The following is a 25,603-nucleotide window of genomic DNA, read 5'->3' as shown; positions in this document are numbered from 1 at the left end:
ATGAATAAGGGTGTCAATAGACCGGTTTTCCAAAGTATTTATCGGATTGGATTGGACCTAATCCATCCATAATGAATTTATATTGGATTGGGTTGGATTGAGCCAACATTTGATCCATTGGTATAGGATAAGAATATAGGTGTCAATGGACCAGGTTTGAATTAGAATTAATCTAAATTAAAACAAATTTGAACATGGTCCGGACATTGAATTGGACCAATCCAAAATGGTCCAAAATATTTATTGAATTAGATTGAACCTGATCCACTTGCAATGGACTCACATTCGACTGTAGCAGATTGGACCAAACCCAGTCCAATTGACACCCCTGAATATGAGTCACTTTCCTCTTCCTCTTCAATACTGTTTTCTAAGAATCCGCTGTCAGTATACTTTTTGAGAGCCAACCTGAATATCCACTTTACCAACTGACTGCTAACATTTCTGCCAGCCTGAATATCCACTTTACCAACTGAGCCTGCTAAGTGCTAACATTTCTCTGGGGGAGGGGGAAGGGAAGTTTGTCAAGGGACTTTACTGGGAATTATAATTAGAGGGAAATGGTAATGAACCTTTGGAAGAGGATTTGGTAGTGAACTTTTTCTTTCATCCCTTCTTTTAACTCGACCATTTGTCATTTTCTTTGGCAGATGCGATTTTGGTTTTCTTTCTAGGTCCTAGTTCGGTAAATGGTCCCGTTTAAAGTTTTAGACCAGTCGATTGGTGCTAACCAGATACCAATCTAACATGAAGAAAATTGCCTAATGAGCGGGAGCCTTTTTGTGTTGGTACTCTTAATCATGCATTTTCTTTGAGGTTTTTAGTTCTTAATCTTCTACTTTTTTTTGGGTACAAAATTTTTAATCTTCTACTTGGCTTCTCTAACAAATAGGTTAGCGAAAAGCCCTTCTAACTGGTTTTGTATAGATCTTTACTTGTACAGTCCACGACCACGGCCTCGCCTCCAGGTCTTGCTCGTCTTCTGACCGATATTGAATTCTGAGACGGTTTTAAAGGAAGACTCGTTTCATATTCTCATCTCCAGATGATAATTTCCCTTCGCTTTTCATAGTGAACACCGTTATGACAACACTCATTTCCGATTTTGCCGTTTGATCTCTAACGCTGCGTGGGTTCTGAATTCTGAAATCAGAGCAACTGGTTGATATCTGGAATGGATTTCAAATTCTTCTCATGTACTGTATAGGGTTCTTGAATATTAGATTAGATCTTGGCCTGGTTTTCGCTTGATATGGATTTTGGACCGGATTTGGGGACACCCATCTTGAGAACCTGGGGTTTGTCTTTGTTTGAGGGGACTTGATTAGGGGGAATTGGGGACCTCTTGTTTTTCTGATCTTATCGGGAGGTGGCCTTGGTTAAACGCTTTGGACCAAAACATGTTCTGGAGGGAACGTGAAAGGGACAATAGAAACTCCAACGGCGGTCCTCCTTGTGGGCAGGTTAGGGTGCTTATCGTTGGAGACTCAGGTATGGAATTCTCTATCTCTTGTTCTTTTTCTAGCATTGAGTTTAACCTCCAAAGTTTTTTTCCCTTGTATTTCTTTGCATCCCACTACTCACCTTGGATTCGTGTATGACTACTGAGATTCAGAGTATGCTTATCCATGTTAGTCAGAGTTGATTCAATGCTAGTTGGGTTCGGTGTGGATACGAGTCAATTGGTGAGTTGGTCGAGTGCCGAATGGGACTAGTTGGGTTTTTCTTTCTCTACAAAACCAATGCAGTTTTGATATTTGAAAACTTCAATTATTAAGCTAGTGAAGTATATTTCAGTGTCATAAATCACATTTTCACTTTTCACAGAGAATCGAAAACGGGGCTAAGATTATCATTACATTTTTAATAGCTGATGCTTAAAACAATATGGTAATTGAACATATCAAGACTTGAATACGCAGAAAGCAAGGGCTTTCACATGGTTTTAAATTCAACTTTGGGTGCACGGTGTGCCTAATCTAGCTTGTTTTGTTTTGATGAATTATCCTTGAATTTGATGTTTGAATAGGTAATTTACTATGCTGTAGGTTGTAGCTATGATATTTATAATTTAATCAGTTTAACCTATATGGGACTTGAACCTTCAAGGTTGCAACTTTTGTGTTTTTTTTTTTCCTGTGAAAATCAAAGCTTGTTTTAATAACATGATGCTCACATCAATTGAGCTAATAGTCTTTTTGATATTTCTTTCAGAATTTAGGTTCACATATTCTTTTATATTTTCTTTCAAAATTTTCAAAAGCGGTGCCTCCCTGACCTCATTCAGGCTAGTGCCTTGCAATTTAGGAACCCACAGCATTTATTTGTTCTTCTCGCTTTTAAAATACTAGGTGAAACTTAAATGAATGTTGTAAGTTCCAAAACCTTTTTTTTTTGTTTATGAAAGTATCCAACAATTTACAAGAACTCTGTAAGTTGTTAAGGACCATATCAAGTTTTTTTGTAAATCTTAGAAGTTTCAAATCTTATCACTTCTTGTAATAATCTCCTACAGAATAACAATGTAACAAGAAATATTCCATTTTCTTGAAGTTGCATGTCAAACAGCATCTCTTGCCCTTTATCGAACACTTTCCTAAAGTAAATCTTTCATACAGTTCATCCTAGGAAAGTTTTTGGTTAGATGTGCCTGTTTTTTGAATTTGTCTCAAAACCTTGTATGAATGTTAGACATCAAAGGACATGAAGAAGCACTACAAACTTTATATGCATAATACTTATACAAGGGTTTTTGGTCCAGAGTATGATTTCTTCCATTTTGGATATCGCTTAGGACAAAATAATCCTGATAATATGGTTTTATTATCAGATTCTTGTCCTACTTTTTGGTTGTCCACTGTGTTACTGCTGGCAATCCAAAGGCTGATGTTATGGGTTAAGATGATTGATTGGATTGATGTTTGGTGTAGGCAACATCTTAGATTCAAACCAGTCAATAGGTAGTCTCTACATTTTTGTATGTAGTTCAACTTGATATGTGTGACACATGTCCCAAGGATGAGCTTCTTTTTCCCTCCAGTATTGATTTGGGGTGTACGATTGTCCTTAATAAATCTATCAGAATAATTGGTTTCTATCTATTTTTGGTTTCAATGAATGTATAATCCTTGAATTTGACAGCTGCTCTGTGGTAATCTGAAAATGTTGGGAGATGGAGGTGCATTTAGAGGAAACGAGAGGAGATTCTGTCAGTTTATTGTGGTCCTATAGATATGGGGACTCCACCAAGGGTCGTGCTTGCCGCAAGATACTAGTCTAGAAGTGAAAGGGGATTCCCCAGTAGTGATAGGATGGATTGCAAGAAGGTGGTGATTATATAGGACAGGTAAAGAATGCCCTACCAATCAAAGTTGTGGGTTAAATGACAGGTTGACAGGAATGCGGATCTGTAAGAAGGTAAAAGGAAGGAAGATTGGTCATTGGTGGTTCAAAGAAGGGTTTCAATTCTCAAATCTCAGAGAGTATATTATGGGAGTTGGTCTATCATTGTAGAAATTCAAACCAACAACTAATAGAATCAAGAAGAGTATTAAGAGAATAAATTAGAAAAAGAAAAGCTGCAGAACGTTAGATAAGCAAGAAAAAGGTGAAGGATAGAGGAAGAGAGAAGAGAGAAGGGATAAACATGTTGATTATATGGTGTTGAAAAAGCTAAAGAAATGGGGATTAACAGGTTGGTTATTGAAGGAGACTCGAAACTTGTAGTAAACTGGCTGAAGAAAGGGGAGGGAATAATTTGGCAGCTAAGGAATGAGCTCAGGTGCTTCAAGCAGGCTTCTAAAGACATGGTGATTCAAATAAGATGGACTAGAAGATCAGCTAATAGCATGGCTGATGGTCTAGCTAAGCAAGGAGTTCAAAGACAATCTATGTTCTGGGATATGTTGTAATTAGGGGGATTTTCTTTTTGGTCACCTTTGGGGCTTTGTTGTAATTAATGGTCTGTTTGGTTTCCAAGAAAATTAGTCTGGGAAAGGAAAGGATGAGAAGGGATGGGATGAGAAACAGAAAATTTATTTTCCCATTGAGGTGTCCCGTGTTTTGGTTTGTTAGTCAAATATGCGAGAAAATCAAGTTTTCAGTGTTTGTTTACTGAGAAGTTTAACTGTTAACATTTATGGAGAAGAAGCCACCAAGAAGCAATTTAATCTTAATACCTTGAGATATGGCTAGAAGTTTGGGGGCTTGCATATGCAACAGCCTTTGCGGTAACTCTACTGCAACATCGCAGAATATACAGCCTCTAGTCCTCCGCCACTCATGCAATTTCAGGGCCTGCATTTGCTTCGACTCCAACAACATTCTAATGTTTTTTTAGAAACTCTTTCAGAAGGAAACCCCATCTACAATACGCCGGAATCAATGGCGTTCAGAACAGGGGTGACCAGATATTGCTAGTGCTCTAAAACAACAAAATTCAAAGAAAACTGAGCATAAAAATATGCCCAAACCAATGGGTATTGTCCCAGACGAATCATTGCCGGGTCTGTCAGAAGGGGGTAAACATTGAATTGAGAGGGAAAAAATATCAAATTGAAAATACGAAAAAGAGGGCTTAAACGAACCAATATCACAAGTAGAATGTTGTTCTGGTCTTACCTTTAACGGTTATGGCCAGAGAAGTGATCGGAGTTCTAACCGGGAGGACGTGAAAGCTTGAATTGTGGAAGAAAGAGGAGACACTTACGACAGGTTACAATATATTTTCTCATTCGTTTCCTTTCTCACCAAGTCACTGGGGTCGCACCATTTCAGTGCGACCCCACATTCCAAGTTTTGGGAAGTCGCGTCCCGTGATTTCTCAGTCCGTCTCATAAAACAAACAGATGAAAATAAGTATCTAATGGGAATATTCCCATTTTCTCATCCCAGTCACATCAACCAAACAGGCCATAAAGGAATTGTCCTTTGGGCTATGATTGGGGCTGTGATGTAATTGGTGAGATACTTTGGACTTCTTGTCCACCCACAGCTTCTTGTTGTACATGATTTTTTAATTAATGAATCTTTTCTGTGTTGCTGATCAAAAAAAAAAAAAAAAGAGAGAGAGAGAAGAGAGAAGGGATAAGAGAGAGAAATTAGAAGTGGGCCTTTTTATAGATCTGAGGTTTGATCAGCTCCTTCCAAAAACAAAACAAAAAAAAAAAAACTAAAGAACAATCATAAAAAAATCTAATTATTCAACTTCTAACAGTAATTTGATATAAAAGAAATGAATTCTTTAAAGTTAGAACCACTTTCCAACATGATCTAACAAAAGGGATGAGCTGGATACAATCCTAACCTTTGGCACAAGGTGGACGTTTTCAGACTCAAACCTGGATTCCCATGCTTGTCAGTCCTAGATTTTACCATTGCATCAAGCAATAGCTCCTTTTTAACATAATCTAAAAAAATTAAAAGTAGTATATCACAATTCTACTATAAACAATAGTTATATGAGCTTTCATAAATAGTAACTTCAAAGTTACTATAAATATTAAGTTTGTTACTTTGTTTAACTAAAGATAGTAAATTTATTGAAGAATTAAACTTATACACTGACCACCTAGCACCTCTTAATAACTTTAGGAGCTGCTAGACTTGTGGATCCCATGAAGAAAATTTCCCCAAATTGTAGATAAAACTTTTTTTCTTTTTTCTTTTTCCCCCTCTATTTCATGTGGTTGCAACCACTTAAAGAAAGGCTGAAGGCATCAAAAGGGAGAAGTAACAGTCTGGGTGGGGCTAAGGGTAAATTCTTAAGAAGATCAGCAGAAGTGCTGTGCTGATTGGGGAAAAGGAATAAAAAAGAGGTTGAAGAATGATTTAGAACTGAGAAAGTGGGGTGAAGAGAATCAAGGAAACTAGAAATCGAACCAAGAAGAAAGAATAAGAAAGGTAGTTAAGGAGTCTCACCCAGTCACCCCTAATCCTGTGCCACAGCTTGAGTCTCACAAGTATTGGACAAGGATCTCAATGACATCTCACTTTTGAGCATAACAGAATCACTCCAAACTGCAACATAATTGCACAAATAAATTCTTCATCTCTCATATAAAGGAAAGTTGTAATGACGTATATGTAGAGAGCTTACAAGAAAATCCTATTCAAATTTCCCCAAATTTTAATTTTCTAAAGCATCATCAATCACAAACTAAAAACAATTACTTATGCCCTGAGTGAGTCACCTATCCCAATTGGCCCAGAGAATAAAGCCAAGATTCTTCCTTCTATATGTCTAAAAACTCCTCCAGCTCCTGAGGGACCAAGGTTACCAATAGAGCTGTCATCAAAATTCAGTTTTATCCTATTCTGTAAAGGAGGGGATCAGCTTTCATGAATAGTGGGCAATGAGGAAGAGGAGCCTGCAACCTCTGTCCTGTCTATGCTAGTTGGATATAGGCTTACAGTAGTCAAAATGTTGACCCATTGGCAGACCCAACTTCAGCCCAAAATTTGGCCCATCAGCAGGCCCAACATTATACCATCTTCAGGCCCACTTTCGGGTTTTGTATTTTATGAATTTTCCCTGTACTTGTCAGTCTTACGTGGTTGATCTCTATCACTTTTCCTGTCCTGCATCAGGTGAAGGCCCTTAATCCTTTGCCATATCATAATGGAAGCTAGATATTGATTTTGGGTAGGAATGCTTCATTCATTAGATTCAAAGTTTAGTTAATCATTTAACAGTTTCATTAGCTAAGCACAGCATTAGGTGTGAGGAATTGTATTAGAGAGCAAGCCCTTTTGGAGAAGCTTTCTTTTTGTTTTGGGTTTTTAGCATATAAAGGCAACTTTTAGGGTTTAATATCAATAAAAGTAATATATTTAAAAAAATTTCAAAAATAGGTTAACTTTTTAAAAATATTATCAATAAAGGGCAAAAACACTGTTCATCTTCTTCTTCTTGCCATTTGTTCACCAGAACCGCCGTCCGCCGCCGCCTGCCGCCGTCTGCCGTCGCCGCGCCTCCGTCCACCACTGCCTCCGCCTCCGGCAACGTTGCCGGAGGTGGCGGTGGCGGTGCTGGTGGTCATTCCTCTGCCCGCCGCCGCCGCCACCTCTGTCTCCACCCATCTCTGGCAACGTTGCTGGTGGTGGAGGCGGAGGTGGGCGGAGGTGGCAGCGTTGGACAGAGAAATCACCAGTGCCGCCGCTGCCACCTCTGCCTTCGGCCACCTCTGGCAATGTTGCGGGAGGCGGAGGTGGGCGGAGGCGGCAGTGGGCGGCAGCAGACGGCGGTGGAGGGTGGTGGTGGACTGCGGCTCTGGTGAACAAATAGCAAGAAGAAGAAGATGAACAGTGTTTTTGCCCTTTATTGATATTATTTTTAAAAAGTTAACCTATTTTTGAAATTTTTTAAATATATTACCTTTATTGATATTAAACCCCAAAAGTTTTCCTTATATGCTATTACCCTTTTTTTTTCTCTGGGATTTTAATAAAACTGCTTGACCTTGTTATGAATGGTTAAAGAAACGTATCTCGCTCTCTTAGTTGAAATTAAAAGAGTTTCTTTTTTCCATTCAACTTCATATTGAAACTTCAATCTGCTGGCAGGTGTTGGAAAAACTTCACTTGTTCATCTGATCATCAAAGGTTCTGCCATTGCTCGCCCTCCTCAAACAATTGGATGTACAGTTGGTGTGAAGGTGAAAATCAAGTTTCCATTGCTTCTTTAAGGCAATTTGAAACTGTTCCTGTAATCAAGAAATGTTGAGTTGTTGACTTGTTTTTTTTTCTGCTTCTCTGTCCAGCACACCACCTATGGAAGTTCAGGTAGTTCATCTAGTAGCATTAAAGGTGATACAGGGAGGGAATTTTTTGTTGAACTTTGGGATGTCTCAGGACATGAGCGTTACAAGGATTGCCGATCTCTTTTCTATTCACAAATCAATGGTAAATACTGCTTATATGAAACATTTTCATAAAAGTCAAGGGAGCCAGTATCCTTCTTTATAGGGAGCCATTCCTTGGTGGATCTGACACTCCCTATGTGTGTCATTTTAGATGGGCAAGAGGATGTTTGTTTTCGTCTTGTCAAGTTCTGGTTTGAGTATTTATCTTTATTGGTGCTTGTTCCAAGTTGGACCTGTGGTTGTTTAATGAAGTGAAAGTAATTAAATTGTAATTGCTTTTTGCTTGTAATTCTTATTAGGTGTTATTTTTGTTCACGATCTCTCCCAAAGAAGGACAAAAACAAACTTGAATAAGTGGGCAGCAGAGATTGCAGCCACCGGAACATTCTCGGCACCTCTTGGATCTGGTGGCCCTGGTGGCCTTCCTGTCCCATACATTGTTGTTGGTAACAAAGCAGATATTGCTGCAAAAGAGGGTCAAAGAGGGAGCAGTGGGAATCTTGTTGATGCTGCTCGCCAGTGGGTTGAGAAGCAGGGTTTACTTCCATCTACATCTAGCGAGGAACTTCCACTGACAGAGAGTTTTCCAGGCAGTGGAAGCCTTCTTGCTGTAAGAACTGCAATTTAATCATTTAGTTTCTTTTATGGTTATCAAATTAGCCTATGAAGTTCTGCCATGTGATGAAGAAAACTGTCACGGATTCAGATTATGACTTTGTACAATAAATGACTAGCCTGCTGCATACATTTTTATATTAAATATTTCATCTCTGAAAATCCAAGACGATGAGTAGGACTTTTTGAAAATATTTTTAGAGTTTTCAGTTACCATTGTAATCATGAAGAACCAGCTAGCATGTAGATGGGACATTTGTAATTTCCGATGGTATACATCTTATAAAGTTATGGTGTGTGTCTGCTTATTGATTCGAAAGGGAAATCTTGTCTCACTTGACTAGGTTGAGGCTTGTATTGGGTTCTTTGCTTTTTATGTTAGGAACTGCCTAACTTAGGGACTCTTTCGAGGGAGCCTGCCTCCTGAATGAGAGAGAGAGAGATTGTATTCCCAAATCATAATCCCCTTCTAACTTCCTTTCCTTATTTATATTCTGCTGTTACAATTCTGTTATACCAGCCTCTCCACTTGTCCAGTCCACTTGTCTAGTTTGTTATTTAGTTTGTTCTAGTGGTTGGTTGTTAGTTACATTCTTTAAAGGCTGGCGTGGCCTTTTGTTGTACACCTGTATCCCCTTTATTTGTGTCCCAACAGTCCCTCCTCCCTTGAAAGCGACCTTGCCCTCAAGGTCAAGATGTGGGAATCTATTCTGTAAATCCAAGTAAGGTTCCAAAATTGCATCCTCAACTGGGAGACCTGACCATACCACCAATGCCTCTGGTTCGATGTGATTCCCTTTGCGTATCCACCTGAAATTTGTTATCTGAGTGGGCTCAGTTTGAACTTGGCCATCTTCCGAGAATGATGGGAGGGTGGTTGTTGTTATTGCCCCTGTTTTTGGCCATTTCTTCAGTAGGGATACATGGAATACAAGGTGTAATTTTGATGTTGCTGGGAGATCAAGACTGTATGCCACCAACCCAATGCATTCCACAATCCGAAATGGGCCGAAGTACCTAGGGCTCAGCTTGTTCCACTGGTGTCCTGCTACTGAAACTTGCTTGTATGGTTGTAATTTAAGGAAGACTTGCTCCCCAATCTGGTGCTGGACAGGCCTATGCCTTTGTTGTAGGAGTCTGCCATCCATTGTTGGGCTTGATGGAGGTGGGATTTGAGATCTTGTAACACCCTATCTCGTTGGAGGAGTTGGTCTTCTACTGCTGCTACTGCTGTAGACCCTTTCTCATATGGGAGTAGGGGAGGTGGGTCCCGTCCATATAGAGCCCGGAAGGGAGTCATTCCTGCTGCACTATGATACGTGGTATTGTACCACCATTCTGCCCAATGAAGCCACTTGAGCCACTGACGTGGCCTATTCTCTGCATAGCACCTTAGATAGGTTTCCAAACTCCGGTTGACCACCTCAGTCTGCCCATCTGTTTGAGGGTGGTAGCTGGTAGATTTGAAGAGTTTCACTCCCTGTAGTCGAAAAAGTTCTGCCCAGAAACGACTCATAAAAATAGGGTCGCGGTTTGAGACAATAGAGTTAGGGGTACCATGCAGTCGTGCCACCTCCTTAGTAAAAATCTCAGCCACCATGGAGGCTGTAAAGGGATGGGACAGAGGGAGAAAATGGCAGTATTTGGTGAATCTATCAACTACTACGAGAATGACGGACTTGCCATAGGAAAGGGGAAGCCCCGTTATAAAGTCCATGGATATATCTGCCCACACTTGTGTAGGAATTGGGAGTGGTTGTAGCAGCCTTACTGGAGACTGGGTATCCGCCTTATTTTTCTGGAAAATGACGCATATGGCTATGAACTTTTGGACTGAATTTCGCATGCCTTTCCATTGGAATTGGGTGGCTAGTCTCTTGTAAGTGCGCAGGATCCCTGAGTGTCCTTCTGCTGGGGATGAGTGGAACACTTCTAGAAGCTGTTGAATATGGGCTGAATCCTGTGGTATCACCATTCGGCGTTTATACAGCAGCATGTTATTCTCCACTGTGTACCCTGGGTGGCTAGTAGGGTCCTCTTGGACTTGTGAACGCAGCTTGCTCAGTTGTGGGTGCCTTTCAGCTTCTTCCCTTAGCTGACCCATGAAGGAACATGTTGGGCCAGTGAGAAGTAATGGAAATAGTTGTGGCTGGCGTGATGGTGCATCCGCCACCTTGTTAGTGTTCCCTGCCTTGTATTTAATGACACAACCGTAGCCAAGTAATTTGGCTATCCATCGCTGCTGTTCCGGGGATAGTACGGGCTGCTCCAATAGAAATTTCAGGCTTTGGTGGTCAGTTCGTATGATGAACCTTCTTCCTAGAAGGTAGGGCCGCCACCTCTGAACTGTGAGAACAATTGCTATCAGTTCACGTTCGTATACTGATTTGGCCCATTTCTATGCTGTCATTGCTTTGCTGAAAAATGCTAGTGGCCTTTCTTCTTGCATGAGGACTGCACCAACTCCTTGGCTTGACGCATCACATTCAATGATGAAGTCCACTGAGAAGTCTGGAAGTGCGAGCGTCGGTGGGGATGAGATAGTTGTTTTGAGTGTCTCAAAGGCCTGTTGGGCCTCCCTAGTCCAGCAGAACCCATTCTTCTTAAGTAGACTTGTCAAGGGGGCAACAATCAGCCCATACCCTCTAATGAATCGCCGGTAGTACCCTGTTAAACCCAAGAAGCCTCGTAACTCCTTAACATTTTGAGGTCGGGGCCAATTTATCATGCTTGAGATCTGTTACAGTATAGGAAGTAAATACTAGGGAGATATGATGTTACAGAATAGGAGGTAAATACTGTTACAGAATAGGAAGTAAATACTAGGGAGATATGATTTACCTTGATTGTAGGAATTTAATTAGTCTTCTTTCCTAACATAGAATTTGTAACTTGTATATATACATACGAGATTGATGAATACATATAACAAATTCTTCTTCTTCCTCTGTTTACTCTTTGTTTTACATGGTATCAGAGCATCTAGTCTCAGCCTGCCCTTTCGTTTTTTTTTCCTAAGTAAACAGAAGAAGCGCTGCCCGCTGATTGGAGGTTCTGCAAAGTCCGGCAGTCAACAGCCCTACGCGTGTGTCTCACGCGCCGCTTGAAGATTCTGCCATAGTCACACGCGTCGGAGCGTGGAGGCGCGTCTGTCGCCGGAAAATTTTTCGGTCATTGTCTTTTGGCTCGCCTCGTCCTGTATAGCACCTATTTGTGCTTTGTTATGTGCATATCCATTCCGGTGTTTTCAACAGGTGTGCTCCGTTGATTTTCGGTGTTCAAAATATTATGTTTTTTGAATTTTGAGATTATGGCAGACAAGAAATCAATAGTTATGTCGGATGTTGTTCCAGTGATGTCAAAAATAACTGAGCATAAGCTTAATGGCTCTAATTATCTAGATTGGAGTAAAACTGTTCAACTATATTTGCTGAGTATTGCTATGGATAACCATTTGACTGATGACCCTCCTAATGATGACTCGAGAAAGTCTTGGTTGAGGGAGGATGCTCGGTTGTTCTTGCAGATACGCAACTCCATTGAAAGTGAGGTGGTTGGTTTAGTCACTCACTGTGGATAGTTGAGGAATTAATGAACTATCTAGAGTTCTTATACTCCGGAAAGGGGAATATTTCCCGCATTTATGATGTGTACAAAGCCTTTTATAGGGCGGACAAAGGCGATAGATCTCTTACAAGCTATTTCATGGATTTCAAGAAAACATATGAAGAACTTAGTATGTTGCTTCCGTTTAGTACTGATGTGACTATTCAACAAGCTTGGCGAGAAAAGATGGCTGTTATGAGTTTTTTAGCTGGCCTACCTTCTGAATTTGAGACTGCTAAATCTCAGATTCTTTCCAGTTCAGAGATCTCTTCTCTACAAGATGCTTTCGGTAGGGTCCTTCGTACAGAAAGTTCTCCACCTGTTCAACCTAGTAGTGCCCTTGTCAGCCGCAATAATACATCTGAATCAGGGAGACAACAATACAGGAGTGGTAGTGGTAGAGGATCCAACAATTATGATAGGTCAAGTAACTATGACGGGAATACTAATACTCGTGGATAGGAGTCAGGAGAGATAGTGTGTCATTACTGTCATAAGCCAGGACATATGAAACGGGATTGTAGGAAGTTGTAGAATAAGAAAACTCAGTCTGTCCATATTGCATCTAACACGGATACTTTTGAGAAGTCTGTTATGATATCTGCAGATGAATATGCCAAATTTGCTCAGTACCAAGAATCATTGAAACCTCAATCTACTCCTGTTACTGCCATCGTCGAGTCAGGTAAACCCAATACATGTCTTGTTTCCTCCTTTTCAAAATGGGTCATTGATTCTGGAGCTACAAATCATATGACAGGTAATTCAAGTATGTTTTCTACCTTTCAGTCACATAAATCTACCTCTCTTGTTACTTTAGCAGATGGGTCAATATCTTGTGTTATTGGGTTTGACACAATTAGTCCAACACCATCACTTCCTTTGCCATTTGTTCTTAGTTTACCTTAGTTATCATTTAATTTAATTTCTGTTAGCAAATTCACTCATACTCTTAATTGTTGTCTCATTTTTTCTTGATTATTGTTTATTTCAGGATCTTACGACGAAGAAGATTATTGGTAAGGGACATGAGTCTGGAGGTCTCTACATCCTTGATACACAAGTTCCAAGATCCATAGCCTGTTCTGGAGTTGTAACCCCTTTTAAAGCACATTGTTGGTTGGGCCACCCCTCTCTCCATGTGTTAAAGCAAATTTGTCCTCATTTTCAGAGTTTGTCGTCATTAAATTGTGAGTCTTGTTAGTTTGCTAAACACCATCGTCTTAGTTCGAGTCCTAGAGTCAATAAACGAGCTAGTGCTCCTTTTGAGTTAGTCCATTTAGATGTTTGGGGTCCGTGTCCAGTTGAGTCCAAAACTGGGTTCAAGTATTTTGTTACTTTTGTTGATGATTACTCTCGTATGACATGGTTATATTTAATGAAAAATCGTTCCGAGGTGTTTTCTCATTTTTCTGCTTTCTGTGCTGAAGTTAAAACTCAATTTAATGTTTCTGTACAAATATTGAGAAGTGATAATGCTAAGGAGTACTTGTCAGAATCCTTTCAAACTTACATGCTTCAGCGTGGCATTCTTCATCAAACTTCTTGTGTAGATACATCATCTCAATGTTATGGTCCCGCGCGTAGGATCCCGTCATGGTCCACGGTGCAAAAGCCCTGCCTTCCCTTGTGCCTTCCCTTGCGTGCAGACCCTATTGCGGAAACTGAATGGGTGATTTGTCCAAGAGACCACCCGAACTCTCCCTTGGGGTGATTTGTCCAAGAGGCCACCCGAACTCTCCTCACTCTTTTCTTGGCTGAAAAACTGAATGCTTTATTTCAATTCGTAGCTCCTTAAATAGGAGATTATAGAAGGAAATTCCTAATTAAACTCAAACTCCAACTTGAACTCAAACTCCTAATTACCTACTCCTAATGGTAACTTACTCTTACTTAAGATACGATAAAGATGAGATTAGATTAAGATAAGGGATAAGGGATAAGATAAGGATAAGGTAAGCTGGTGGCAAGTTGGCTTGATGTGTCCAGATAAGGATGGGCCCACCCCTATGAGCTGTCGTGTGGGCCTCGCTCTACTGCTGTTGCTGGGTGCGTGCGTGCGGCTCATGGTGCCGCTGCCGCGCAGTGCGTGCGCGTAGTGCTGCTGCCGCGCAGTGCGTGCGCGCGCCTCATGGTGCCGTTGCTATGCGGTGCCGGGCGTGTGCGCGGTGCGTGCTGCTGTGCGGCCTGCTGTGCGTGCTGCTGCCTATGATTGCGCCGCAGTGCGCTGTTGGATGGTGTGACTATAACATTACACCCCTCCCGGACTACGAGCTTGTCCTCAAGCTCGTGTTCCGGATACATGGCTTGGGATTCTGCGAATGGATCAAACGGCTGCACACTATTTCTCAGTCCACCAACAGTATGAACAACAGGGACTGCCCTGTATCTCAGTGCATAAAGCTGGATTATTTGGTGCAAACCCCAACCACCTTCTTTAGTTCCCAGCTCCCAGGCGTAACCATGGCTTACAGTGACTACACGATCTGCTGCACTCAGTCCAACCGCAAGGACATTAAAGTGTTCCCCACCTCCTGGGTCATATAGTTTGAACTAGTTTTGTGGAAGATCCACATAACAAAAATCGCGTACTGGACCACGGCCCCGGTGTGCTTTGTTGTGGATCACAGGAATGCACCGGGTATACTTACAGAAGAGAACCTTAAGAGCAGCCTTACAGAAGCGAACCATGCGTTTTAAAATATCCCCTCGGCCTCCTCCATATGTATTTTTCTCCATATTGCGAAACATAGGGCTGTCTATGAACACAAAATCCATGCCATCAATATAAGCTTGAGAGAAAGTTACCTCTATATCCCGCCCCTCCACCTTGCATCTATTGCGCACTCCTGTTTCTTGGCTTTCTGCATAGTTACCATACTGTGGTGCCGCAACCATAACTCTATCTCCACGCCGAGCCAAGGCCTTTGGTAAAGCCCCAGCAACATCGCCAAGCCCACCTGTCTTCATCAAAGGAGCGCATTTTGCAGGTTCTACTATAATGTTCGTGATATTGTCCCCGGCTAAAGGAGAAGACTATACAGTTTCATCCTCCGTGCGTTGATCCTTGGGAATAACTGCGGCAGTAGGGGCAGCAATCTGTTGTTCGCTGGATGCCTCTGCCCACTCCGGACGGCGTCTGTTGGTGGTGGCGATTCCCTCCGAACTCATTTCTTTGTTGGAGAGGAGTGCTTCCAGCAGGCGCCGCATCTTCCAGACGTCTTCCCTGACTTCACGAACCTCCATGCTGGTTTCTGCTAGCCTATGTTCCAGTTCGTTGACCTTGACTGATAGCTGCTCCATATCGCCCGTGACGTTTGGCTCTGATACCAATTTGTTATGGTCCCGCGCATAGGATCCCGTCACGGGTCGGTCCACGGTGCGAAAGCCCTGCCTTTCCTTGCGCCTTCCCTTGCGTGCAGACCCTATTGCGGAAACTGAATGGGTGATTTCTCCAAGAGACCACCCGAACTCTCCCTTGGGGTGATTTGTCCAAGAGGCCACCCGAACTCTCCTCACTCTTTTCTTGGCTGAAAAACTGAATGCTTTATTTCAATTCGTAGCTCCTTAAATAGGAGATTACAGAAGGAAATTCCTAATTAAGCTCAAACTCCAACTTGAACTCAAACTCCTAATTACCTACTCCTAATGGTAACTTACTCTTACTTAAGATAAGATAAAGATGAGATTAGATTAAGATAAGGGATAAGGGATAAGGATAAGGTAAGCTGGCGGCGAGTTGGCTTGATGTGTTCAGATAAGGATGGGCCCACCCCTATGAGCTGTCCTGTGGGCCCTGCTTTGCTGTTGCTGCCGGGTGCGTGCGCACAACTCATGGTGCCGTTGCCGCGCGGTGCGTGCGTGCGCCTCATGGTGCCGCTGCCGTGCGGTGCCGGGCGTGTGTGCGGTGCGTGCTGCCGTGCAGGGCATGCAGTGCGCGCTGCTGCCTGGCGGTGCATGCTGCGTGCCATGGTGCCGCTACCATGCGGTGCCGGGCGTGTGCGCGGTGTGTGCTGTCATGCTGTGCGTGCGGTTCGCACTGCTGCCTGGCGGTGCATGTTGCGCGCTATCGGCGGTGCGTGCTGCTATGCAACGCTGCCAGGCGGTGCCTGCTGTTGTGCGGCCTGCTGTGCGTGCTGCTGCCTATGACTGCGTTGCCGGATGGTGTGTACCATAACACTCAAAATGGGGTTGCTGAACGGAAAAATAGACACCTTGAAACTGCAAGAACTTTGTTATTTCAAATGAAGGTTCCTAAACCTTTCTGGGCTGATGCAGTTTCCACAACATGTTTTTTGATTAACCGTATGTCTTCGTCTGTCCTTCAGGGTAAGACTCCTTATCATGTTCTGTTTCCAAATAAAACACTGTTTCCTATTGAGCCTAGGGTATTTGGGTGTACATGCTTTGTTCGGGATGTTCGTCCTCAGGTTACCAAACTAGATCCAAAATCTTTGAAGTGTGTTTTTCTTGAGTATTCTCGTGTTCAAAAAGGGTATAGATGTTATTGTCCTACTCTTCACAGATATCTTGTGCTAGCTGATGTTAATTTTCTAGAAGATACACCTTTCTTTCCATCTACTCCTCATTCAAGTCAGGGGGAGGATGATGATTTGTTAATCTATACTGTCACATCATTTGTTTCACATCCTATTGAATCTGCTCCTGCCAGGCCTAAGCCACCTACAGTACAGGTTTATTCTCGGCGACCAACCCCTCCGGATCCATGTCCTGCACCAGCTTCTTCGTCGGCAGATCCAGTCTCAACTGATCCTGTTCCTTCGTCATCAGAACTAGTCTCTAATGATGATCTTCCTCCTGTTGCTCTTCGTAAAGGTAAGCGTAAGTGTACTTATCCAATATCTTCATTTGTGTCTTATAATCATTTGTCGTCCTCTTCTTGTTCTTTTATTGCATCTCTTGATTCTATCTCTGTTCCTAAGACTGTTAAAGAAGCCTTTTCTCACCCTGGATGGCGTAATGCTATGATTGAGGAGATGAATGCTTTAGAGGACAATGGTACTTGGACTTTGGTAAATTTACCTGCAAATAAGAAGGCTATTGGGTGTAAATGGGTGTTTATAGTTAAAGTCAATCCCGATGGGTCCATTGCCCGATTGAAAGCCCGTCTTGTTGCTAAAGGATATGCTCAAACTTATGGAGTGGATTATTTTGATACCTTTTCTCCTGTTGCTAAACTTACTTGTGTCAGGTTGTTTATTTCTATGGCAGCTACTTATAATTGGCCCCTTCATTAGTTAGACATCAAGAATGCTTTTCTTCATGGGGATCTTCAGGAGGAAGTTTATATGGAGCAACCACCTGGCTTTGTTGCTCAGGGGGAGTATGGGAAAGTTTGCTATCTTCATAAGTCTCTGTACGGGTTGAAGCAGAGTCCTCGGGCCTGGTTTGGAAAGTTTAGTCAGGCAATCGAGAATTTTGGTATGAAGAAAAGTAAGTCTGATCATTCTGTTTTCTTCAAGCACTCTGTTGCCAGCATCATTTTGTTAGTTGTGTATGTGGATGATATTGTCATTACTGGGAGTGATACTACAGGGATTTCATCCCTTAAATCCTTTCTCCACACTCAGTTTCATACCAAAGATTTGGGAATGTTGAAATACTTCTTGGGTGTTGAGGTAACAAGAAGCAAGAAGGGAATATTCTTATCTCAAAGGAAATATGTACTTGACTTGTTGTCTGAAACGAGAAAGTTGGGAGCTAAGCCATGTAGCACTCCAATGGTTCCTAACTTGCAGCTCACAAAAGATGGTGAATTATTTGAAGATCTTGAGAGATATAGAAGATTGGTTGGAAAGTTCAATTATCTTACTAACTCGTCCAGATATTGCGTATTCAGTTAGTGTGGTGAGTCAGTACATGTCCTCTCCAACAGTTAATCACTGGACAGCTGTAGAACAAATTTTGTGCTACTTAAAAAGAGCACCTGGGCGAGGAATTTTGTATGGCAATCATGGTCATACTAGAATTGAATGTTTTTCAGATGCTGACTGGGCAGGATCCAAGGAAGATCGAAGGTCTACTTCAGGTTATTGTGTATTTGTTGGAGGTAATCTAGTTTCATGGAAAAGCAAGAAGCAGAATGTTGTCTCACGTTCGAGTACAGAATCGAAATATAGAGTTATGGCCAAGTCTGTGTGTGAAATAATGTGGATATATCAGCTTCTGACTGAAGTAGGTCTTAAAACTTTAGTACCAGCCAAGTTATGGTGTGATAACCAAGCTGTTCTTCACATTGCATCTAATCCTGTTTTTCATGAACGAACTAAGCATATTGAGATTGATTGCCATTTCGTTCGTGAAAATATTCAACAAGGTTTGATTTCCACAGGTTATGTGAAAACAGGAGAACAACTGGGAGATATCTTCACGAAGGCTCTTAATGGGGTCCGGGTTGATTATCTTTGTAACAAGCTGGGCATGATTAATATCTATGCTCCAGCTTGAGGGGGAGTGTTTCAAAATAGGAAGTAAATACTAGGGAGATGTGATGTTACAGAATTGGAAGTAAATACTGCTACATAATAGGAAGTAAATACTAGGGAGATATGATGTTACAGAATGGGAAGTAAATACTAGGGAGATATGATTTACCTTGATTGTAGGACTGATTTGTAGGAATTTAATTAGTCTTCTTTCCTAACATAGAATTTGTAACTTGTATATATACATACGAGATTGATGAATACATATAACAAATTCTTCTTCTTCCTCTGTTTACTCTTGTTTTACAAGATTTTTTCCGGGTCTGCTGCTACAATGCCGTTTTCGACCACGTGCCCTAAATAGTGTACTTGTGTCAGTCCAAATGCGCATTTTGACTCCTTTGCAAGGAGTTTATGAGTCCTTAGCAGTTCCAAGGTGATTTGTAGATGTACTAGGTGTTCGTCTCATGTAGCGCTATATACAAGTATATCATAAAAAAAAATGAGTATAGATTTGCATAAATGGGGTTGAAATATGTCATTCATAAGGGCTTGGAACGTAGCTGGCGCATTGGTCAACCCAAACGGCATAACCAGAAATTTATAATGCCCTTCGTGTGTACGAAAGGCAGTCTTGTGGATGTCTCCCTCATGGACCCGAATTTGATGATATCCCGATCTCAGGTCTAGTTTAGAGAATATAGTGGCCCTGTCGAGTTCATCTAGTAGTTCATCGATTACCGGTATGGGAAATCGATCCTTCACAGTAATGTTGTTTAGAGCCCTATAGTCTATACAAAACCGCCATGTCCCATCCTTCTTTTTCACAAGTAATACTGGCGAGGAGAATGGGCTTTGGCTGGGTTGTATAATTTTTCTGTCAAGCATATCTTGTACTTGCCTCTCAATCTCTAGTTTCTGAAAATAGGGGTAACGATAGGGCTTTACATTTGTGGGTGCAGTTCCGGGCAGCAATGGAATGCAATGATCATGGGCACGTTTCGGTGGTAGTTCCTTAGGTTCTTGGAAGATCACTGAGAACTTCTGAAGTAGTTGCTGTAGTTGTGTGCGGCCTTCTTCGGATCTACTTCCTTGGGCTAGAATGGGACTGTTCCCGTGGGAGTCTATCTGCATTAAAACGATGTAGGCTGGGTCTGCTGCCTGTTTCCTTAGGGCGCAAGGCTAATAGGTCCTGGACCCTTGGACAATTGCCCTTGAATATGCACCTGTTAGCTGCCCACTTGAAAATCCATGGTGAGACGGGCCCCCCAATCACATATCACCGGTCCTAGTTGCCTTAACCATTGGACTCCAAGAACTACATCTGCTCCACTGATTTCCAGGGGGTGCAGATCTACCTCGAACTCATGTTCTTGTATCTTCATCTTTAATTCTGTGCACGTACTGTCGCACACCAGGTTGCTCCCATTAGCTACATGCACCCGGAAGGCTGTACATGGTCGGACCGGAATCCCTAGTTGTCTGACCAATGTTTTGGTAATGAAATTGAGGGTGCTGCCACTGTCTATCAGAACCGACACATGGTGCCCTTGTACCAGTCCGGTTACTCTCATAGTTTGAGAAGAAGCAAGATCGGTCAAGGCTTGCAGGGATACTTCTGGGTATTCCTTTGTCCATTGCCCCCATTCTTGGTTGTCCATTGGCTCTTCAATGTCTGTTGATTGCTTGACATATTCGGTTTCAGGTTGAAGGAAGAAAACTTGAGGGATCTTGCAGCGATGGCCTGGCACGAATTTGTCTCCACAGGCATAACAAAGGCCTTTTTCCCGTCGGGCTTGCATCTCAGCCTAGGTTAACCTCTTGGTTGAGTTGGGGCCTGAACCAGAGTTGGCGTCCTTGCCTGTGATTCCTACTCCTGATATGGGCTCCGATTTACCCAAGATACCTGGTTCTGGGTTCGGTATACCTAGTTTGATCGTAGCTCCTAGAGGTCGATTAATCCTTCTTGCTCGATTCAGTTTGTCTTCATGTAGTCAAGCTAATGCTGCTGCTTCAAGAACAGTGGTGGGCTGCATGGCTTTTACCTCCAGCCGCAATTCTTCCCTGAGTCCACCAACAAAACTGCCGCCAAGCGCGTTTTCTGGCCAGCCTTGCACGCGCACAACTAATCTTTCGAACGCCATCTAATAATCTTGGACGGAGCCAGTCTGTCGTAGCTTAGCGAGGCTTTCATCATAGTTCTCATTTAAACGGTGAGGTCCTCTCTATACGCCGGAGCCCCTTCCCTCATTTAATCAATGTTATTGGTAACTTGTACAGTTCACACTCTTTGGCTCTACTATGAATTATCTAGTAATAGGTCTTTTCACAATGAGATCTACCCATACAGTAACGACATTTAATTATGAAGGTTGGCTAGGTAGCTGACCCTATTAGTCCGTTCTTGCAAGAGTGGGAGCAGAATCTTTCTGCTTTTTAAATACTATTTCCCCGCGTAATGGATAACCATTTGCTACCAATGGGGAATTGCTTCTCATCTCAAATTGAGGTGATTGGATTTGCACCAATGAAAAAGCCGAGACTCCAAATCGCATGGTTAAGGCGTCGGTGAAGTTTGCCCATGTGGCTCTTGGGTGCCGTCGCCGGTACCACTGGTACCAGACAATCGCCCCTCCTTCCAGGTGTGCAGAAGCTAATGGGACACGATCAGGTCCCTGTGTGTCGTGGTAATCGAAATACCTTTCTGTTCGTAGAAGCCAGGATGTGGGATCTCCCCCTGCGAAGATGGGAAACTCGATTCTTGCTGTTTTTGATCCGCTTCGATGACTGGTGTCACTGCGCTCTTCCTGAATTGGCGCAGGTGGTGCCTGTGCCAATCGTTCAAGCAAGGATGCAAAGCTTTCTTTGATTTCTTTGACGTCAGCCGATATTCTTTGCATTTCTCCTTCCATGTTGTCGACTCTGTTCTCCATTGTGGATGACCTTGTGCTGGGCATCTTGGCTCTGATACCAACTTGTTAGGAACTGCCTAACTCAAGGACTCTTTCGAGGGAGCCTGCGTCCTGAATGAGAGAGAGAGAGAGAGAGAGAGAGAGAGAGATTGTATTCCCAAATCATAATCCCCTCCTAACTTCCTTTCCTTATTTATATTCTGCTGTTACAATTCTGTTATACCAGCCTCTCCACTTGTCCAGTCCACTTGTCTAGTTTGTTATTTAGTTTGTTCTAGTGGTTGGTTGTTAGTTACATTCTTTAAAGGCTGGCGTGGCCTTTTCTTGTACACCTGTATCCCCTTTATTTGTGTCCCAACATTTTATTGGTGTTTTAAGGATTGAGGAAGAAGGTTTTCCAAGATAAAAATCTAAGGAAATGTACTATTCTTAATTCCTAACTAAAATGGACTAATTACTTTCATAACTTATGAAGTTGGGGTACTGCCAGATGGGCGGCTACTCATTGTTGAGCCTGAGATCTTTATTTTTATACATGATCCATCTCTATTGATGCTAGATGATAATTCTTAATCAAGAGTTTCTTAGAGGTTGGAAATAATGCTATTAGTGTTTTTAGAATCTTGTACATCAAGTAGGGTTTCCTGCTGCTAAAGAATTATTATATCTCTTGACTTGTAACCTGCAGTTAAGGTAGTGGTATAGTAACAGAATTCTTTTTTGGTTTATTTATATGAAAGTGTTATTAATAAGTTACTATTTTCTATTTATTAGAAAATAATGTTAGTTAAAGTCATTTTGGTGACTGAACATTATGGACAACCAATGATCTTTTTCTTTCTCCAGCAATTCTTATTGAAATTCCAGTAACCATAATTTGTTATAAATAAACACAGGTGTTAACATAAAATTGGTTGGTTCTATTTAAGTGATGCAATTTCTTTTCAGCTAATTTCTTTTTCCTTTATTTTTGGGATTAGTTTGTAATCCATATGCAACATGAATTTTCATTTCTGCTACTTACCTGCAGGCTGCAAAAGAAGCAAGATATGACAAGGAATCCCTGATGAAGTTCTTCCATATGGTCTGTATTTTGGTTTCAACCCCCTCCTCCAAAAAAAAAAAAAAGAAAAGAAAAGAAAAAAAAATCCAAAGAAGAAAAAGAAAATATATATTTTTACCTTTTGTATTACTCTTTGAGTCTGATTTTAGTTGTCCATTTCTCCAGTTGATCAAGAGAAGATATTTTCCGGATGACTTGTCTGCGCCAAATCCATGGTCTATGACACCAGTTCAGAGACCCTTCCATCGCTCAGGCGAAAATTTGAGTGATAATGATGATTTCCACAATGATACAAGGTTTATGCTTATGCCCAACAACCATATCCTCAGAACTTTTACCCATATAGCTGCTTTTTCTGCCATATAAAAAATCTGGAAGCTGTTTAATGGTGTAGGTGGTGGTATATAGTTATAGACTTTCCTTCCCCAATTCCCCAAATGTCTTTTTCCCCCAAGAATATTCAGCAAAAGCTTGAGGTTGTTTGGCATTGGTTTTCCTTTAAAACTTGCTTTGAACTTTTGATTGTGCAGGTATGAGAACTTGATTGTGCATGGTTTATGCAACATCAACTGAAAAAAATCATTGTCTCTCTTGTGATATATGCTGCAACATCAACATCAAAGCTGTTGATGTGGTGTGTGTGTACTTTTGGGAACAATTCTGGAGGAATTTCCTTCTGAACAGGAAAGTGTAAAGCATAGAGCTAGAGCTGTTTGCAGAAGTGTCTTTGGAAATTGAAGAACCTTTGAAAAGAAATCCACCTGCTAATGCCTAAAAATTTTATTCTTGGTGACCTCCTGGGGATTGGGTATTAGCATTGATGAGGTTTGACAAGCCCCCTTGCAATTTTTATTCACCTTATCCTGTTTTCGTGGTCCATAATCAATCATTCAGGGAACAATTTAGGTTTAGATTTGATGGCAGGTGGCCATCCTTCTTGGCCTAAGGAGTGCTATCTTTCAAAGTGCATCATCACTCTTGCTAGAAGGAAAAATTGCCAACCCAACCAGATGGGTTCAAGGTTCCGGGATGGGTCCTTGGAGGGTTTTCTATATCCTTAATAGGCAGCTTTTAGGCTCTTGCTATTGCGCTTTGAGATGGATTGATAACTACTTGAATGCCAAGGTTGATGATAGGACTTGTGAAAGAGTAAGTACCTCCACTGCTAGTGGAGAAAGATCACTAACGTCTAGGCTGTGGGAAATTTGTCGAGGATAGGATTCTTGTCATTGTAACCCATCCAGTAACAATGTGTCACATGAGGAAAGCCGAAACCTTGCGTTCTTGTTATTTTAGTGGGGATCATTTGTAGTTGCTGAGAAAGTTTTCATTAAAAATGCATCTTTCTGACAAATTAAATGCTTTTGCAATGTGAAGTTGACAATGTCTGGAAATTAATTGGAATTAAACTGGATTTTACCTTCTGATTGCAGCATAAATCTCAATCAAGGTTTTAGAACTTTTTTTTTCTTTTTTTCAAGGTTTTATAACTTTTAATGCATGGTAAACTTAAACTTTTCTGAGTTGGCTGACTTCTTGGCAACTATTATGTCCTTGAATTCTTCTTCTATTTGCACTTTGGAGCTATATTGATGCACTCCATAATCATAGTCCAAGAAATATAGAATCATATGGCTAGTTATTAGTGGATTTCTAACAACTAGTTTTTCATGAAAAGCTCTAATAATTAATTTTTGATTTAATGCTCCAATGAGTTTTTGTTCTCTATATAAAGCCTTGTAATCTCAAGCTAGAGGCATCAAGTTATTCCCTTTGTTTTGAAAAGCTTAAAGCTTTCTTTGAGAGTTGAGAGAGTCCTCTCTTGGATGAGTGAGTCCCCTCTTCTTTGGGTAAGTAATTCCCCAATCTTGTTGCCTCATATTGTAAGTCGCCTCATATTGTAAGGCATTTCATATTAATGAGGTTCTGTCCAATTTCCTTCTTTTTTCTATTTCTTCGAGCAAATTTCTTTCATTATCTTAAATTTGAACTGCATCATATATTTTCACTTATTTCTATTTTTCTAGTTGTTTGACTAGGAAGTTTTCTATACCATACCATTGGTAAAGATGTTCTTTTGGTCTAATCTAGTAATCCTAAGTTTTACCCACTTATTCCTGCTATGCCTGTTCTTGTAAAATTCATTGTTTATTCATTTATCTAGTATTCTGTAATGTATAAAGAATAACAGATGTGGAGCTGCTTTAATAACCACCTTATTTTCCAAACAAACTTACTAGATTTCCTAATTGTCTGCAGAAGCGGTGATCTTTACAAATACAATGCACTCCCTCCTCTTCCAGCTCAACGGAATCTCACACCGCCTCCCACACTTTATCCTCAGCAGCCAGTAACTGCATCCGAGAACTACAGCATCCCAAGATTCATTCTGAATGGATCCCCAGAGATTGGTAGCACCAGATCAAAGCGGTCAGATATTAATGTTTAGTTTGTCTTTGTCTATTGTTGCAGAGAGTATACAAAACATTAACCAATAGTTTTGCCCAGAGTGGTTGGGGATAAAGTGAGGAGTATATATGTAGTTTTGATTATTTTCTTTTCCTATTTGCAAGTAACCTGCTCATTACTTGGTTCACATTTGTAAGTGCACTTTTGGCTGAAGAAGGGGGTGTCTGCTAATGATTTGGTTGGATGTGTAATGATTGAGTACTTGATGTCCCAAACTGAAAGTAAAAGCCATTTCTTTACGACCAACTAATTCTCATTTTGTTTTCCATCTTCAATCTTAGATTTAAATAGGAGTTCTGCAGTAACAACTAAAAAGAATGTTATGGATCAGTGAAGTGTCTCATGGTTAGGAACGCAATAGATTTCTTGATAAAACAGAATCTGGGGAAAAAAATTCATGTGCAGGCAAAAGCTTTTCTTGCAAGAATAAAAAAGTGTGATTTTCTTCCATTAACTTGTACAGGCATCTTGGAAACAGTCTCCGATCTGCACTTCTGCTGGGGTAAGGCTGTAGACATCTGTCCCTCCCCACTGGGGAGTCCCTACTTTGGCGGGGAGCCTCGTGCAATGGGTTGCCCTTCATTCTACTTGTACAGACATCCCCATTTCCGTATTATTTATTTCTCGGGC

At 41.4% G+C, this 25,603-nt stretch overlaps 1 protein-coding gene across 5 annotated transcripts; it reads left to right on the top strand.

The window, feature by feature from the left end:
• The first annotated feature begins 362 nt into the window (after positions 1 to 362).
• Positions 363 to 25,219, top strand: LOC104587408 (small GTPase LIP1-like). Of its 5 annotated transcripts, none has more exons than XM_088892512.1 (8): positions 510 to 788; positions 928 to 1,491; positions 7,564 to 7,655; positions 7,761 to 7,902; positions 8,162 to 8,472; positions 22,472 to 22,525; positions 22,670 to 22,800; positions 24,764 to 25,219. In XM_088892512.1, exons 2-8 carry the CDS (start codon positions 1,401 to 1,403, stop codon positions 24,951 to 24,953), a joined length of 1,011 nt encoding a protein of 336 aa, XP_088748638.1. In that variant the 5' UTR covers positions 510 to 788; positions 928 to 1,400; the 3' UTR covers positions 24,954 to 25,219. The 5 variants fall into 5 exon arrangements, with proteins under 5 accessions (XP_010243313.1, XP_088748640.1, XP_088748645.1 ...); XM_010245012.3 differs by having other exon boundaries at positions 649 to 816; XM_010245011.3 differs by having other exon boundaries at positions 363 to 1,491.
• Positions 25,220 to 25,603: the final 384 nt, after the last annotated feature.

This window comes from Nelumbo nucifera, chromosome 1 (genome assembly GCF_055504915.1).
Source record: "Nelumbo nucifera cultivar China Antique chromosome 1, China Antique-T2T, whole genome shotgun sequence".
NCBI lineage: Eukaryota > Viridiplantae > Streptophyta > Magnoliopsida > Proteales > Nelumbonaceae > Nelumbo > Nelumbo nucifera.
The sequence above is the reverse complement of the archived record's forward strand: the minus strand, read 5'-3'. Positions and strand labels throughout refer to the sequence as shown.

Bases quoted from the DNA above. Each gene is read 5' to 3' on its own strand.
- LOC104587408 (XM_010245011.3), top strand. From the start codon at position 1,401: ATGTTCTGGAGGGAACGTGAAAGGGACAATAGAAACTCCAACGGCGGT. The intron at 7,903-8,161 runs GTAAATACTGCT...AATTCTTATTAG, and splicing joins TTTCTATTCACAAATCAATG to GTGTTATTTTTGTTCACGAT. The intron at 8,473-22,471 runs GTAAGAACTGCA...ACTTACCTGCAG, and splicing joins GCAGTGGAAGCCTTCTTGCT to GCTGCAAAAGAAGCAAGATA.